Raw genomic sequence first — 18,058 nt, 5'->3', positions numbered from 1 at the left:
TTACTGAAGGGGCTCTTTTTTTCTGTGTGTGTGTGTGTGTGCGCGTCTTGTGGAAAGCGCCACCCGTGTGCTCAAAACTTCTTCGACTCCAGCAAAGAGAACAGATGGACGAAAACTCCGCAAGCTCCCGGAAGAGTGCTTTTAATGTGACCTCGGCTTTGTGCGGGAAGCAAGTCGGGTATTTGGAATTGTTTCATAGTTTGCTCTTGGATGAGTTGTAAAAAGTGGATGGAATGAAGCGTCTATTTATGTGTGGCAGAGGTCGCATGGAAAGATCCATATTGTCTCTTTATTGTTTTAATTTAAACATACGATTGAGTAATTTTGTTGTTTCCTTGGATTTGGTATTAAATTACCGTATTTTCCGCGCTATAAGGCGCACCTAAAAGTCTCCAATTTACTCAAAATCTGACAAGGACAAGGCACAAAAAACTTGAGTTTTTGTAAAAGAAAGTGCAATTTTTAAATAATTAGAAGCTTTTTTTTTTTTTTTAAATCAACACCACAGTGAATTATAAAGTTTTTGGTTGCAGTTTGATTTATTAAAAAAAAAAGTAAGTTTAACGTTTGATTGAATCATAATTATAGTCTTTTAAATGCTAGATTCTTTTTGTAATTTAATCAGTTTTGATGTTAGCAAGGTTATTTTTTTTTCCATTATTTGTATAGTACTAAAGTAAAACTGCTGTTTATTCATTTTGGGGTGAATGGAGTTGTGAGAGCGCTTATATTCTTTTAATAAAGTTTGACTAGGTTATCTGATTGTTTGGCTGACATTCCCTTTAGCTCCATCTAGTGGGTGCATAATGCAACCCGAACCAATACTGTAGCTTCGAGTCTATGTGCCTTATAATGCGGTGTGCCCTTTATATGAAAAGAGTTTTAAAATAGGCCATTCATTGAAGGTGTGCCTTATAATTTGGAAAATTATTTGAAAGCGAGCCAAAGTGTGAAACTGAGTGACTTTTTTTTTGCACAAGCTGTAAATGTAAAGTTTACATTTCAACTTTTGAAAAGGTTTGCAATAAATCCAACTCACACTTATTGATGGCGAAGCTAACATAGTTTAATTGGGTGAAAGTTAGCTGTCGTAGATGTGCCGTTCTCTCTTCTGATTCGTTCGGAAATTTCATCTGAATTGACTACATTTTGTTGGGGATTACTTTTAGATGAGTACCCATTATGCAGCGCTGCTGTGTCTAATCCCAATATATGTGAGACCGTTTGAAATTTTTCTAAAGTGCCCTTGTCTATAATAATTAAGGGCAAAGTCACCCTGCTCAATAGTGTGACTCTGATGTGTTTTTAATTGTTTGACAATGGACACGCTCAGGGTTTCTACATCAGGATTTGACGACAAAAACAATACCTAAGATTATGATATTGTTATCATTATTTATTTGTTACAACGCCGCGCATGGACAAGTTACGGTCTGGCGATTATTAGCTTTGTTCGATAGTGAGACAGGCCATTTTGATTTACAAAAAGAAAACAACCAATGAGATGAAACCGTTTCCATGGCGATATGTTGAGGAGGAAAAGGGCAAATTAACTCACCTGTCGAGCCCTGGGACATGTCCCAGAGACTGATGGCGAGCACCATGACGATTAATAGCTCTTTGCTTCCAAACTTCGTGTGTCGCTCACTCATCCTGGGAAAATGCAAGCAGGTGCGTTATGGACTTTAAAACGCAGAAAAACGGAGATGATGACGATAAAATGAGTCGAAGAAAATGGAAAACATCATTAAAAAAAAATCACATGAGTAAAAACCACATGACAACTGGCGGCCGTCTTGAATTTCCTCAAATAAAATAGGGAATGACTTCAAATCATGCGGAAATGCTTTTCCCGCCAATAATTGTCCATCTGCAATCGTTAAATCGAGTTTTTAGGGCATGTTTCAAACATGAGGCATGAAAATATCCCTCAAAAAAGGCTCAATTTTCCATGAGTGCCTTATCCGATTTTCAAAATTCTTGCTTTAACCAGTTAAAAGTGGACAAATGTTTCAACATTTTTGTGTGGATATTCCTTGTTTGAATGTCCCATGCTAATTTTTGCTAGCCGATCAGTAGGGTTTCCCAATGTTCGTTAGCATTAAGCTATCATTCTAACTAAAACGAACAAGTTCCGATTCATCGCCCAGCCCTACCGTATTGTTTTGAAATAATAAAATCTAGTGTTAAGGACAACTTAACTGGCCACGCTACCTTCGTAAAAAGTAAAAGTTACCATCTGGCACGGCAAGTGTAATCTTTGATGGGCTCTGATCACATTTCAAATGCCCTCCCTCCCTCCAAAAAAAAATAAAAAAATGGGATGCAGCAACAGCACAGTAATTACTGGAAGAGACGAGATATCGAATGGTGCGAGCGTGCAAAGTTACAAGCTGCGTTGATGCCTTACTTGCCGCCTCCCGCCTATTATCTTGCCGCGCTCATTGACTTATAGATCGTCCGAACCTCGGAGGGATTCTCAAGTTATTTGCATGCCTAATTACAGTTATTTCAGATGAGTAAAGTGAGCGCTTTGACGCTGATTTTTGATGCGTCTCGCAGGACGCCGTATCGAACGCCGCGTAGAAATAGCAACAACAATTGAGTGTTTTTCAGAGCGGAAGGGGAATATTTGTCATTTTTGACATGGCGGCACAACAAAGGAAGTTTGCTTGAGGATGGGTCAATGCGTTCAAGCGCTGTCTGGGCTTGGGTGTAAAGACATTTAGCAAAGGTCGGCGGGGGGGGGTGGGCTGCGTCTGCGCTTCATTTTCCCGAGATTAAAAATGTATCGCCGCTTCTCCCTCTCAGCCCAAACAGTGTGAAACCTCCGCAGTCCAAATTGATTCTGTCCAAGGACTTCCTTTTTCATGCCAGAAAGGCAAAAATGTTTTCAATCCTGTGCACATCACCGCTTCCGCTATCCGAGCAGACCTTTTCCTCAAGCAGCATGTTAAGTGGGATAATAATAACGCCGTTTGCTCAAATAGCTCGCTATTGGCCACCAACAGCCGGCTCAGCCGCCGACATTCACCTTCACGTGTACGGATTTATAGCCGCTGTTTTGCGGCCCGCTAATGGCGCTCGGTCAACGAGAGCGCATGTGAAAAAAGGGTCAACGGTGACAAAGTACAGGCTTGTGCCGCCGCATCATTTGATGGCAGCTATCTACAGTAAGGCTGCAATTCTACAAATGGCTTCCCATTCTCCCTGAATGTGTCGCGTTGTCATTGGCGGCATGGGTCGGCGTGGATTTTTTTTTTCCCAGCTTCGGGCGCTATCAAGCTTGACCTTGTAATACTGCTCTTTTGCAGTACCCCAAAACACAACAGCAAACAGTATTCTTTGAGACAAACTTCCGGAACGAGAATTGAGCCGTTCCATAAAAAATGTCCTTGGATTACCGCAGACCGACAACTTTGAAATGAATTGGAGGTTTGATGGCTCTTTGGTCTCCTTGAGCTAAATCGGGGCTCTGATGTAACATTGTAAACATTACAAGGCCGTACAGAATGAACTCGCTATACTACGGACCTGTACACTACACAGCGGTCCCTCTTGCGAATTTAAGCGGCATCCTTGGAATTTTCTTTTTGTTTTTTGATGGCAGGGATGGGCAACTGGCAGCTTATATACAGTACAATACAATAGAAACATACAATTGACGGCATACAATATGCGGCCCCCTTTTATCGCCCTTCCTCGATATGCAGTAAATGTGGATAAAGTTTGCCAACAGGATGAAATAAGCATGCGGAGAGAAAAAAAATTCGCATATGTATTCCATGCGTTACGCTGCACATTGAGAGTGATGCTTGTCAAAGATACAATGGGAGCCAAATGAGAAAATGACTTGCAACGCATTCAGTGAAAAAAGTCATTATCAGAAGTGTTTTATTCCTCTTGCTGCCAGCGCATTGCACTATTGTCACCCGCGCTGTAGAGATCATTCAAATGCAAATCATCCATAGAGAATCATACATGTATTTATTTATTTATATTGTTGCCGACTCCATTGTGCCGCTACATTTATATTTTCGGATTCGCGCCACGGTTTATCATTTTGTCACAGATGAGCTCTGTTGTCGATGGCGGATTTCTTTTCAAAATGACAAAGTGGTCATGCGCCCCGTGCGGAATGAAGCTAAAACGTTGAAGTGTCTTACAAGTGCTACGATCACCCGGCCAGGAGCTTCTCATTGGTTGACATTGGTGAAATAACACGTTCCATTATTAGAATTGAAACAAAAAAAATAAAACTACTAAATACTAAAACATTAATGGGAATGTGCCATTAAGACTGAAGTGAGTTGAAGCTATTTGGCTGGTTCCAACAAACTTGAATTGGGATCCGTGACCTCGTTTCTTGTTATTGTCCCATTTGTGTCACACATGTTCCTTTGCTGATGTTTTTCATTAGCCAGAAACAGACTCTTTCGACCTTGTACTATTAATAGTTGATGTTTGCTAAGAATGAGGAAATTGGGCAGTCCGTGCCTTTGCAAACTCTGGGTAGTCTGAAAATATGTTTACCCACCATGCGAGTCTTTTCTTGCTATTTTAATCATTTGTAAATGCATATTTTGTCAACGTTGGATTTTTGAGACCACATTGCAACACATGGGATTTAATCGGTATTCAAAAAAGCTTCGTAGCACAGCTAGAAATAATCGGTTTTTCATCGCAATTTCATGTGTACATTTTGCAATTTGCTCTTCATATAAACACATGGACTCTTTTCAACACAGAATTAAACATCAGTAACTGTAACAATAATAATAATATCAACAGAAGCTTCAAGTCCCTGTGATCAACCTAAAGATGTTTTGATTTTTCCTCAAATTGAGTTCAGCATTCGCAAAACTGCTATGCAAAAAAAACAAAAAAAGAGTCTCGAATGGCCCAAAAAATTCTATTCTCGTGAAACAAAAGTTAGTGGTCGTAAATGCTGTAGTGTGAATCCCAATTAGTTTTTGAGTTTTGCTTTCTTTGGAGAACGTGTCTTCTTTGAGAAGCTCAAGACAGGAACCCAAATGGGGTACAAAGTCTCATCCTTATTTGATACTTCAGCTCAAGCAAGACACGCTTTCTCAAAATATCTTGCTTGCAAATCAGCTTTACTAGTAAACCCTCATGCGCTTTTGACTCAAGTCAGTAAACATTTTCAAAAGTGTAAGATTCAATTTTGGTTTCCCCTCTCAATGGGAGGGATCAAAACGCTGGAAAAGCGCAAGGCAAGTGGCTAATCCGCAGTATCCCCGAGATTGCTGGGGCGGGTGCAGAAGCCGAAAAAGCCGGACTTTCCCTTCTCGCTTTCCGCCGCCGGATTCGACACAGGGATTTACCCCCCCCCCCCCCCTTCCCTTCCGTCTTCTATCCCGCTCTTTACTCGGCGCGTGACCGAGAGCGTCACCTCGGACGGCTGCGGGGAGACGATTGCTCCTTCTGAGAACAAACGTGGGCCCATTTGCCAAAACGCAGATGTTCCCATCTGACAGTCTGAGCATCGGACGGCGGCCCGCCTCCGCCGAACCCGCTTGCGCCAAATCCGTGTCGACTCGCTGCCATCGCCGGACAGGACGGCTATCTCAAGCGTGACCCCCGCTCTATAAAAGGAGCAACGCTTAAGCGCATTGTTCTGATGGCTTGCTAATCAAATCATTACACACCGGCCCGCAGCAAAACGAGAGCGGCGGAACTCCAAAGAGGTTCGCTCCACTCCTCCTCGGGCCTTCGCTACTGATCTGCTGCTCCTATCTGATTTTTTTTTCTCAGTGACTCACCTCAGAATATTTTCGAAAGCTTGGGTTTTTTCCACTCAACTCGATTAAAATCGTAATTGTCCAAAATGACCGGTAAAAGATTGAGATTGGATTTTTGTGCCATACCGCCTTCCCCCAGTCCGATGAGAATATTTTTATTTTTATTCGACATTTTAATAACACATACCATGTGTTTTAATGAGACAGCCATGATCTATCCAAGCACTATAGTCAGGGGTTGACTGATAATTGCATTTTTGTAAAATTCACCCAAATTGCAGTAAAAAAAAGAGGGGGTCGCGGTGGGGGTGCAAATTTACAGCAAGTCATAATTGACATTCCTCAGTTAGAAGCTCCAGGCAGAAATCCCCAAACTGAAACAACTTTGTAACGGTCTCACTGTGAGGTGACGGTGCCCCCCATGGTTCCAGCGCTCCTCCCGCGTCGCATATGAAAGGAAAATTAATTGCACTCCCATTTGGCGGAAGAAGCCGTCACCTGACACCGGCGCTGCGTGCCCTTCGCGAGAGTTTAACCACCAAGCTGACCTTCCGTAACAAAACAGCGAGACGCTACCCGAGAGGTCGCCCTCGTCCAAACCGCAACAGCCAAACCGTCTCCGCATTTGTCTTCCCTTCCTTCCAAAAACTTCAATACAACTGTCTGACACTTAGACAGACGCTACACAGGGAATTATATTTAGTCTTATTTTCCATGAGACTTGAGATTGCGCAACAATTTCCCCAAAATCGCATCCACATGTGTGGACTGACCAAACATTTTTGTCAACAATGTTCACCAAAATGTGACATGTAAGTTACTTCTAATGACAGCAAGGTTTGTCGTTCTTATCAAAGATGGGAGTTGTAGTCCGCCTGGTAATGTGTCACTGCAAAATAATAATCATGCCGCATCAAATATTGCAAACAATTGAGTCTGAATTGAACTTTCTCGTCTACATTTTACTGCGAGGAGGCGATGTTTTTGGCTGAGTGTGTAATCGGAAAAATAAAAATAAAATTCCCGTATCAGATCACTGCAGTCAATAAGTGCGGGGATATGGAGGGGTTTGCATGGCACCGGCTGTCGCATGCGTTGATGAGAAGAAAAGGTGAAGCGTGAGGTGTTGGGGCACGAGGGAAATCTATTTTAAGGCGTGCAATGAAACCTCCCCGTTCCACGGCGACGACAGAAGAGACGTTGACAGGCAATTATGACGTTCTGTAATTAGCTCATAAGCTATGCTATCTCTCTTAGCCAATTATCATCACCAAATGCCAAATTTGATGCATGCCTGCCTGCCGCGCGGTCACTTTGACAAGGACGTACCTTATATGCCGTGTAGTACGCATATTCCGGCTATAGAATCTGAAATTAAAATCGCCGAAAGATTAGCATAAACGCTTTTGAGACGGCAACAAAAATTCTTTGCCTTTCTCCACCGTGACATCCTGTGAGAGTAATTCCCTTTTGGAGTGAAAAACCCATAGTGATCTAAGATTTGAGCAGCTAAAAAAACAAAAAAAAAACAAAAGCAGCAAGCAGAAGGGCCAATTTACTGTTTACTGTCACAGCAAGCTAAAACCCCTTCACCGCGTCAGCTTTTACTCATCTCGATTTGACGATAGCACTTAAGATAGTTGCTCGGCGCCCGCCTGAATTTTGCGCCGAGAACGTGTTCAAACAGCGAGTCGGAGTTGCAGAAGTAATTAAAGGAGTCGCAAAGGAGCTTAGAACGGAAGTTGAAATGTCAACGTGTGCGCGGCGCCTCTTGGAGGGGAAAAACGGCTCAATGGAAAAGTTCATTGGAACTTGTTTGAAATGCCACTCGTGTGATGGATTGAGATGCGTTGTTCATTGCTCTTTAAACTTTCTCAGAGATGATTGCTCCATGTCAAAATCTGCAATCGCTTGTGAATTTGATCTCAATCAAGAAGTACGCCACAGACTGATTCGATGCATTCATGGGGTATTTTTTTTTCGAATACCGGAACAAGGTTGAGAAACCACGCCCCTGCCAACTAACATTTTGCGATCCTAATTTTGACACTTTGATGTCCATAAATTTTGGCCCTCCCTTAAAAAATGGTTCATATTTTTTAATCATCATTATTTTTATCGACAGAAACTGGGAATAGACAAACATATTCATACACAAACTACCAAAGAATCCTAAACAAAAATCATAATAGTAAGCGGTGCTTTATGCAATTAAATTAAGGTTTGTATCAATGGTAGAAGTAAATGGAACTTTTGCAGATCAACGTCAATATTATACTGCAATAGAGGAAAAAAAAGACAAAGGTGAATGACAAAAGAGAACAGCAATAACGATAAGTATTCTAAGACATCAAGAATTAGTTGATAAATATCTGAAACATGTCAGCCAATCAGAGAAGGGAGTTTCCCCAGTTGAAGATGAAATAGAAGTGAGGGAAAAGTTGAGATTCGTATAATCTGAAGTGTTTTTTTTTTCCCATACAAAAGTGTTCCCTCCAAAATGCCATATTTCCCATTAAAAGGCTTCACCAGAATGCATCATCCAATTTTTAAATTTCTTTCTGCCTTGTGCTCAGGTGCAAGTGGCCTTTCCGAACACGCTTGGCATTTCTTTCATTTCTAAAAAATCTCGTCACGTTGCTACTAACAGACTTGCAAAGGTACCGCAACATCGACTTTCCACTGTCTAACCAAAAGAGGCAACGTGCTTAGCTAGCTTAAATTTGAATGTAACATTAACATTAGTTCGAATGTGAACTAATATGTCATTTACAAGGCTTAAAATGATCTAATTCAATAGAGCGTTTGCGCAGAACATCGCAAAAAAACGCACTTTTGAACAACGCAATCAACAGTCTCGACCGACATGCTCGGCCGACTCGTCCAGTAAATCATCCGCGCCCGGTGCCCTCGTATCCCCGCTCTCTCGTGTCAGTCATGCTTGGCCCACGCCGGTTTGAAGCGCAAGGCTCTTCAGCCAAAGTGTCCGGAGCAAGAGGCGGATCAATTTAATTACATTCCTTTTTGTTTGATTAAATATTCAATTGCATCCCTCGCCTCTGTTTTACATGAGTGAGCAACGAGGCTCAAGTTATTTCAGCGCCGGCCCCCATGAGGGTTCTAATCCCGGCTAAGTGGCAGGCTAATTTGCGATATTAGATTGCTTTCATTGAGGTCGTTCGGGCCCGCTTCGGACATTAGCGCTATGAAAAGGCCGCTCCGCCTCGGCGGTCACATTCGTGCACCTCGTGACTGAAGTGGAAGGGGATGGCCGTGGTCTCGGCCGGCATCCTCCGAGGCCATATTTCACGACAGCGAAATAACAGAATGGGGCTGAAGGGGAACGCTTTTGGCGGCGGGAAGAAAAAGCCATCAAAAGCATACAAGAGGCAGTCGTGAGACAAAAACATTCAAATGAAGAGCAAGATTTCAAAGCCGAGTCCAAAGTATAGCCCCCCCCCCCCCCCCCCCCCCCCTCCATCCATAACGACTAGTAGTAACGTGTGAGAGTCTTTTAATTGTCCTTAACCGCGTGGGTGCTATCCAAAGTCAACCTATCGCCGATGACCATTGAGGATGTCAGAGGCCAGAACAAGTAATTAAAGCCAATAGAAAAATGCAGGATTAGTTGGAATTAATCCCCAACTTTTCCCATTTTCTCGCCCAAGTTGCTGAAATGGAAGGACATGGAAATCTAGCAGAGCATATCAGAACTAATGGGCTGGCAGCGCTCGCCACAAATGAGATGGGGCTAATGGAGCCGCAGTCCTGGCTAAGATGGAGCAACCAGATTGCGCGTGGATTGAAGTGATTAACAACACGCTGGCCCCGGTCCTCCTTTTGTCCAGGAAATGTAATATATGAGGATAAATGCAAAAATATGCTTCCTCCGTTAGAGACTCCCGTTGCAGATGAGTCAGGAAGGGATTCAGACTGAGATTAGCGGCCTATAAATGCCAATTAAATGCATAATAACATGCGGCAGGCGGCGGCTGTGAGGACCTTTTCATAACTTGTCCCAATTCCGTTCAACATTAGTTAGGTGCAAAACCTAATTTCCTCGGTCCTTCCTTAGCCCATTTTGAGGATGGCGATATATATACTTTTTTTCTCAAAATTAAGGTCGGGAGACGACCATCCCCATAAAGATGTTTAACTTTATTGACTTGTATTACTGGATCACCTTATGATTGCTTTTGCAATATGTAGATTTATTAGCACCTCATGTAATATTGTAACGTCACGCTCAGTGAGAATTGATTGCCTGCTCTGATGTTATTGCATTTCACAGCCACAGCGAGACACTTTAATACCCTTTATGTCAGTTATTACGTCAAATATCAGCTTGGTTGTGCATGTGGATATATTTAGGATAATGATCCGTTTGAATATGAGCGTAAAGTATTCATGAATGTGCACTTAAGCAACATTAATTGTCAAGTCTGCTGTATTTCTCACATATCCAATGAAGATGGATGCAATGATTTTTTTTTTGAATACGATTCACTAACAATTCATTATTTGGCGTATCTGACCTTGTTACTCTTGCAGCGTTACAATATACAATCTGTCGGGATCACTGATGGACGTTTCTGAGAAAGACGCGAATTACATGACCCTGACATCATGCGTTATCATCAAGGCTTGGCGTATTGACCTTGGTGGAGATCTGCATAATGTATTTTCCGCTATTTGTCGCTTTTTAAACTGAACGGCAATTGCGGCTTTTCTCTCAACACGGCCCGCCTTTCAGCGTCAATCTGCGCCGTGGGTTTATTATTGAGGTCATAAAATGGAGCGTGCCGTTGTAGTGGAGTGTTTTACACTGGAATATTTCTCAAAGCGCAAACGGGGTGGCGTGAAAAACGTCTCTGCGTATAATGCGGTGCAGTTGAACAGCCTCGCTAATAAGCATGCAATGGAAAGTTAGTACCCCTCGGGCAGTGCGGAATAAATAAAAGTCTTTTGTCTTTCTTAAGGGCGCCTTTACCTAAAATATCCATACATGCATGGGTACAGCAAGAAGAGATGCCGGCAGAGCGGCAACCTCGTTGTGGTAAAGCAGAGGACGTGGCGGTGAGAGCCGAGGGGTGGGCTGGAACGCCACGCGCGGCCATTTCGACAGGTGCCGGCGGATAATTGGGTGGCACGCCGACTCCCGCCGCCGCGCTCCTGTCTCCCGGAGCTCATTACTATCACTCAGGGTTCCCCCTTAAAAAGCTCCACAGCAAACCTGACTCCTCGCATTTGCCAAAACGCCAAGCGCCCTGTCCCCTGAAATGTTGACATGAAAGGTCCTGTATCCCCCGAGGTTTAGCGGCCTGTTAAATCATTGCCGTAAATATGAGGTTACACAAAGAAGCGTAATAGGTAGCGCGCACTTCGGGCTCTCAGTTCCCGAAAGCTGCGACGGGCTCCGTTTCCCCCCCGTGACCCTCAGACCTTGCTTGCTTGGCTTTATAGTCAAAATGGACGGAAGTGTGTAGAAGCCGCCGTGCACGGGGTTTTGCTGCCTCATTGCGCAAAGTAGATAACAGGATCAGCTTCCATAAGCCAACAATACATCAACAAGTGTGAAACGTCTGTCCTTGAAAACTCCGGCATGAGCTTAATAGTTACTGAGAGGAGATTGGAGGTCTTTCTCCGCGCACCGCTTCTACAAAGCTCGTTTTGACAGCTGCAACAAGAGCTGCTTGTCGCTGCTTTTGTTTCGATACAAGATTTAAAAACAAAAAGCGTTTTGGGCTCCCGATCGGCTCGATTCGTTCAGATCTACCGCACATGAATGTTTTATATATTGTCTAATGAAAGGCAGTCAAGAAAACAGTTCAAAAAGTTTGCTCATCGCAGGGGATAACGAAAATTGTACCTGCGTGTGAATATCATCCATTTCCGTGTGTTTTGGTTCATATTTGAGTTTCTTAAAGCAACAACAGGGCTAATGCATTTTTCTTTTCAAATTAAGAGCAAATCAATTGGAACACAAAGCAACTTATGGCTAAACTGTGTCATTTTAAAATGCCATAAGCCTTTGTTTGTTCATTTTATTTAAGATAGCATGTTTTGGGCAGACTAGACAGAAATATCACACACAGCTGGTTACACGGTCTGTTTTCGGGAGTTGCTGAATAATATACATCGAGGGATACCGCTACAACTGTGGTTCTGAAGTTTCATAAATCAAGCGGGTGGCACAGCAATGATTTTTTTTTAAGTTAATCATTCTGTACATGGGTTAACCATAAAATATTTAAATATTTAACATGTATCATAACTATTGCTATTCATGAGCCTGTCTGTGGAATTTTGCTTTTTCTTTTCATTATCTCACAAAGGCTTTATTGTGATGCCATTCTTGTAAAAAAAAAAAAAAACTATGATTTTTGGTACGCTAGATGTTTTTATATACCGACAAAGCCTTTTATCTAATCGCTATAAAAGCAAGCAACAGATTTCAACATGAACCTTTTTCCAACCGCTTTAAAATGTCAACCCTAAAGTTCATATACTGCTTCACTTCCTTGCCGATTTTCTGACTAAAGTTAAGAACGCAAGAACTTTCTGGTCAATTAGACAAAAAAAAAAGTTTGAAGCACGCTTCATGCAGTCCTCTTTATTTATTTTTTTATTTTTTTTATTTAAAAGCCTCCGAGTTAAGCAGTACAATTAGCCGAAATTTTTATGCAAAGTGTTTCGGGCGCCTGCCCACAACTGATTGCGTTGCCCAATGATGCCTCGCAATGTCCGCTTTTATGAGACTTGTGCCGCTGAAAGGAATGTTTTGGACATAATTCAGCCAGTGTTCCCTAATAAGGCCCAATAAATGTGCCCTTTTCCTTTTCACACTGCGCACCAGTTTGATAAGCAAGCAGTCCTACATAAAGACAGAAATCGCTAATAGTCCCACAATATGCAAAACTCAACTAAGCGAGAAACTCTCTTTAAAATAATAGTGTCAACAAGTCACTCGGATGACTAAGATAAAGGAGACGCGAGTCTGTCTTCACTCCAGGTTTTTGTAATTAGCCGCCTGCACCTTGAGCCCGCCGGCGTAATTGGGTCCTCGGCCTTCGACTCGTTCGGGCCGGCTATCGGAGAACGTGATTTGTCAAGCGTCCTTGACAGAGAGCGAAAATGAAATATTCCGCTCGCCGTCAAACGAGTCCTCGGCTCAAGTGCTGCAAAGGTGGCCTGGCCCCTCCTCCCTAAAAAGTCTACACACCCCTCTTTAAACGCCGCATCTTTACCCTATAGCATTTGACTAGGTTTATTTATTATTATTGTTATTATTATCCATAATAATCATCTTTGTATTCTTGGGAAGGGAAGTGAAAATAAACTGAAGTGTGCTTGCACACGTGAGCAAAATTGACCAATCACTGACACAGACAGACATACGGATCCTTTCTTCATCCTTTGCGGGAAGTGGTGATGTCATAGCAGCAGCAGTACGTCTTTCACTCGTACATTCGTACATTCAACTCCCTTACTGTGAGTGACATCAACAACCAATAAGCTCTACCCACAGAAATAAGGAGTTAATTTCATAATCTTCTCATATACACACACATATATATATATATATAAATTTGTTAGATTTAAATCAATACACACCTGCCAGTATTTTAAATGCCTCTGCTTTTCCATAAATACAATCGGATGTTCTATCAGGCTTTTTTATTATTTTTAATTCACTCAAGCTTCAGTAACTAAGACCTGAGTTCTTGGTTTTTTTTTTGTGTGTGTTTTGGTGAGATTTTGTTATGGACTGATGAAACTGAGATTGATTTTTTTTTTTGTGTGTGTGTGAAAACATAATACTGCGCCTCACCAAAAGATCCCCAAACTTTGAGTAAAGCATGGTGGTCGATTGCGTCACGTTTTGTTGGCTGTTTTGATTCCGCTGGACCTGGGGCCATTCAAGGCTAACTGAATATTGTGTGCTTATGTCTATGTAAATACGGGGGCTGCCATATGAAAGGTTGACTTTCATTCTTCAGTTAAAATTGATAGAGGTACTAGCTGTGTTGTAAGTGTGGAAACACTGCCATCCAATGGTCACAGTTATCACTGCAGTGCTCAATTGGCTTATATTAGGTAAGCATTAGTCAAGGGTGTCAGCTTTTCTCCATAAAAAAAATGTATTTGACCATGTTATTTGTTTTTGGTATTACTATTTTAAAAGATGGGAATTCTTGTCCACGGCACTGAATGAGTTCATTCTTTTTTTAAAATGTTATAATTTTGATAATTGTGTCAAAATGCGTTTTGTGTCTACAGTTGCGTGCTAACGAGGCGACGAAGCCAGCAAGGGCTAAAGCTGTTTTATTTTCTAAACTTCACTTATGTTTGGCTTGAGTGATTTTTTTTTTTTTTTAAACATTTGCAATGGGGGTCCTTGGAGAATTTGCTTTCTAAAAGGGGTCCCTGACTCCAAAGTTTGAGAACCTCTGCTGTGTCAGTTGAAAGGGAATAAAATGATTTCCATTTTTGTCCGTTATGTTGCGATTGTCTTTTGCCGATACGCGAGTACTAGCGAGCACCCCTTGAAGCGCACGCAAAGGCGGCACACTGACCACCGCGGGTCTAACAAAAGCAAACACAAAACGTCCGCAGGCCAAAGGCAAATGTGTTTTCCCAGCCCTGTTTTCCCCCATCTCGATCTCCCCCTTCATAACGCGGGCTGTCGGCTAGCAGAATGTAAATGAGCCTCTCAGCACCGAGCCTATGATGGTTTCGGCGCTCTTCTTAGTCTCTGGTCTCATTAGAAGCCGAGTGGAGCTGACATTTACTCAGCCACTGTGCTCACTAGCTCTTCATGCGGGGTGCGCGGGTCAAAACAATACACAATCAGATACTGCAGCCGTGCCCGAAACCTTTGCAAGGACTCGCGGGCGATATCGCGTGTTGACTTAAAATCATGTTAAAATGCCAGCGTGCGCCCCAATAAGACTGGACAAGACTAAGATGGATCTCCTTTTGAATTGTGTAGCTTGCTTTTGTCATTAACTTGATCAATTGCAAACACAAAGATTTTTAGTTTCGTGTGTTTGTTTTATCAAGAGTTTTTTTTTTAGGCATTGGTTCTAAAATTACTAAAGTAATGGATTACTTTCGATACTAAAGTAATCGTCAGTTACGTTAGCTGATTAAGTACTAATGAGTTGTTTTTCGTACCAAGCACTAATCACTTCTTTAATGCATAAAATAATCAATTACCAAAAATGATTGATTATTTGTTGTTAATTTAGTACCAGTCATTTGTAGAATTGAATAGCTGATTAAGTACTAAAGTAATGAGTTGCTTTAATTAGCACTAATCAATTATTTAAAGCATAAAATAACTAACTACTTACAGCTAATTTTTTTAGTATCAGCCATGAATAGAATAGAATACATTTATTGATATTGTACAGTAAGTATTAAAGGAGACGTGAGTGCTTCTCTGATTGGTGCATATTTAATACATATAAAAAATATGAAATGACAAAGTCTGGGATTGAATGGCAAAAAAAAAAAAATGGATGTCTGTCTCACAATCACTTTTCATGTACTCCGACCAACCGCTCAAGCAGCAGTTCTCAAATTAAGAGCAAATTAATTGGAATATGAAGGAATTTATTTGTGTTATTCTTTTGCGAAATGTTATGGCTTAATTTTTTTCCGTTTTGCACCTTTTCTTTAGCACATCATGGAGATCCGCTGTGTTAAATGACTAAGATAACAAAGCGCTCCTATGACTCATCTTTTATCATCAGGGGTAAAAAGATGTTGTGTGTCCTTGCGGTATTATTTCTGCCTCAGTGTCAGCATGCCACGCTCCCCGTGGCGGGATTAATTAGGATTCAGGATTAATAGCCAACATGTTTTTCCTCTATGGCCATAGTCAGGGTCATTTTCAGCTCAATAACCTGCATAATGTTCCAGTCCCTTCACTTTCTGTTGCCACATCACCTTGTAAAGACATCATTAAAAGTAGCTCGATTTAGGGGGACAGCGGCCGGCTCCCCAGCCATGACGGTAAACTAGATCGCAGCTCGGCTCGGAAATTAATAGGATGGCTATGGCTATTTCCTGACTGCTGCTCCTCTGGGGACCCCGCAGCTCTGTTTTTTTTTTTTGTTTTTTTTCCGCGCTCCTCTCATCCTGTTACTAATGCCCGACTCGATGTAACCCTTATCTCCGCGTGCACTACATGGCCTGATAGGGCTCTGTGTGTAAGCAATTAAAATGGCTTATTTTCCAGATAAGTGCGGGAGAGTGGTCAGACGGGAAGCCGCGGGCGGCCAGTATCAAGTCGTAAGGTTACCAACCCCCCCTGCCCTCATGGCCCGGGGGGGAGGGGGGGTGTCTAGGCGCACCGTTCAGCTCGATCACACACACAAATATGTTTTCCACTCCTTAAACACAGTCCAATTAATATTTCATACATAAAGATTGTCAAGCCCGCTCCTCAAAAGATACTTTATTCAGAGAGGAAAGAATGAAGCAAATATTCATCGTTCGCTGTTAATGAGCGAGGAATTCTTTGTAGGGGTCCTCACATCTGTGCATCAAAGCCGCTTTCATGCTAGGTACAGACAGACAGGTGAACGCATCCCGTCATATTCTATATCGAGGGAGTCACGCCACTTTGCTACGGAGTCGTAGCGGCTCGCGGTCGATTTCAGTTATCGCCTTAATTTGGTGTGCGTATAAAACGCAACGTTTGCGTCTGCTCGTTGACATCAACCAACCTTATTTGCGGCTCTTTCTTTGTCTTTTATGTTTTGGATTATAGTGTGTGTATTTTATGTCATTCATTGCTTCCCGTAAATTCATAATAGACCTTCTACGAACCGTTTCAAAAGTTAACAAGGGTTAGCGTACGGGACTGCTATATCTGTTTCTAGCTAGTTTCACTGAATATGTTTTCAGTTACCGTACCTGTGAAGACAAAAGCTGCTTGAATGAATAAATATACTAAAATATAAATGGCACCTTGCAGCGCAGTAAACAATTGCAACAACCATCTTAATGTTACAACGTGATACCTTGCTGACAGTGTCAATCAAAACCAAGCAAACTTGGTCTTAATGATCTCACTTTTTCAACTCTAGTACGGTGGCCTTAAAGGGTCAGAAAGCCTTTGGCAAGTGCTACATAAAATATAAACATTGTGCTTGTCCAAAGCGTTTGTTAAATTCAGATCGTGTGCGAGCAAGTTCAATTTTCAATGTTAATTCAAAGTTCCTGTGTGTGTGTGTGTATGTAAATATATATATATATATATATATATATATATATATATATATATATATATATATATATATATATATATATACAGTATATATAAAATGTGTGTATGTATGTGTAAAGCGTATGATTGCCATGCTTTTTGCACAAAAATGCACAGATAAACAATTAATGCATAATATAAGATTCCATTGAATGAAAAAAATGTTGTTGACATCAGAATCTTAGCAGACTTTTTAGTTTTAACACCCTATAATCCTACGCTGCTTCTGCTAGTAAGAGGGAAACCACTTTGAGGTTCTCCTACTCTTCAAATTGGACATTTTTTTTGCTCAAGGCATTTTAAAGCTGAGTAACCATCATGCAGGAAAACTCGACTACAACATCATCCCTCTTCCCACTTTTTTTTTTTTTCATTTCCTTAGCTGCAGTAGTTTGGGCGAAGCCGTTGGCCTTCCAGTCCCCCCAAAAAATCCAGTTCTGAGTGTCCTGTTTACCTGCTCTCCACAATCTGAACTCCTGTTCAAAACTCATTCCACTTATGACATCCAAGGTCAAACTGCCCCCGTCATGTCGTGTTTCTTTTAAGATCGCGCAAGTCGGACTTTGCGCCTGATTTCTGCCAACTTGGAGTTTATTTAGCTGGCGCTGAATTAGCTTGAACCGGGAATGAAACAGAGGGAGATGGAAGGGCGCTCCAGATCAAACGGAATGTTCATGAGCGCGGATCGGTGGGGGCGACCAAGACCTCGCTTCCTACTTACATCAAACACATGCACAGCGGGCGCCAATCGCGCCCCGAAATTCTACGCTCCTTCTTGGGAATGGGAGGGTAACATCGAGGAACTATCTATGAAAATTTGTGTCGCGGCAGAATAAATCGAGTACTTTACCACAAGTCTTTGATTGTACAGTACGAGATGCAAATTGTGTAGACTTGATTCAAATAATGAGGAAAAAATAGAGTTAAGAATACGTGTCTTAAATTCTGCAGTGGCTCTTTGCAGATGATAAAGAATATATGCCTGTGCGTGTTTTGTTGACGTCTCTGATTGGCTTTC

The 18,058-nt window shown here is 41.9% G+C and overlaps 1 protein-coding gene across 1 annotated transcript in view; it reads right to left on the bottom strand.

The window, feature by feature from the left end:
* LOC148405613 (chemokine-like protein TAFA-2) overlaps positions 1-18,058 on the bottom strand; it is a 33,666-nt gene that overhangs the window by 12,443 nt on the left and 3,165 nt on the right. The window contains exon 2 of the mRNA XM_088406500.1: positions 1,559-1,653. Coding sequence (XP_088262626.1) covers positions 1,559-1,652 — 94 coding nt within the window. The 5' untranslated portion in view covers position 1,653. The remainder of the gene's footprint in view (positions 1-1,558; positions 1,654-18,058) is intronic.

Source organism: Hippichthys cyanospilos, chromosome 22 (assembly GCF_059441005.1).
Source record: "Hippichthys cyanospilos isolate Australia breed blue-spotted pipefish chromosome 22, RoL_Hcya_1.0, whole genome shotgun sequence".
NCBI classification, from domain to species: Eukaryota; Metazoa; Chordata; class Actinopteri; order Syngnathiformes; family Syngnathidae; genus Hippichthys; species Hippichthys cyanospilos.
This window is presented reverse-complemented; position numbering and strand designations above follow the sequence as displayed.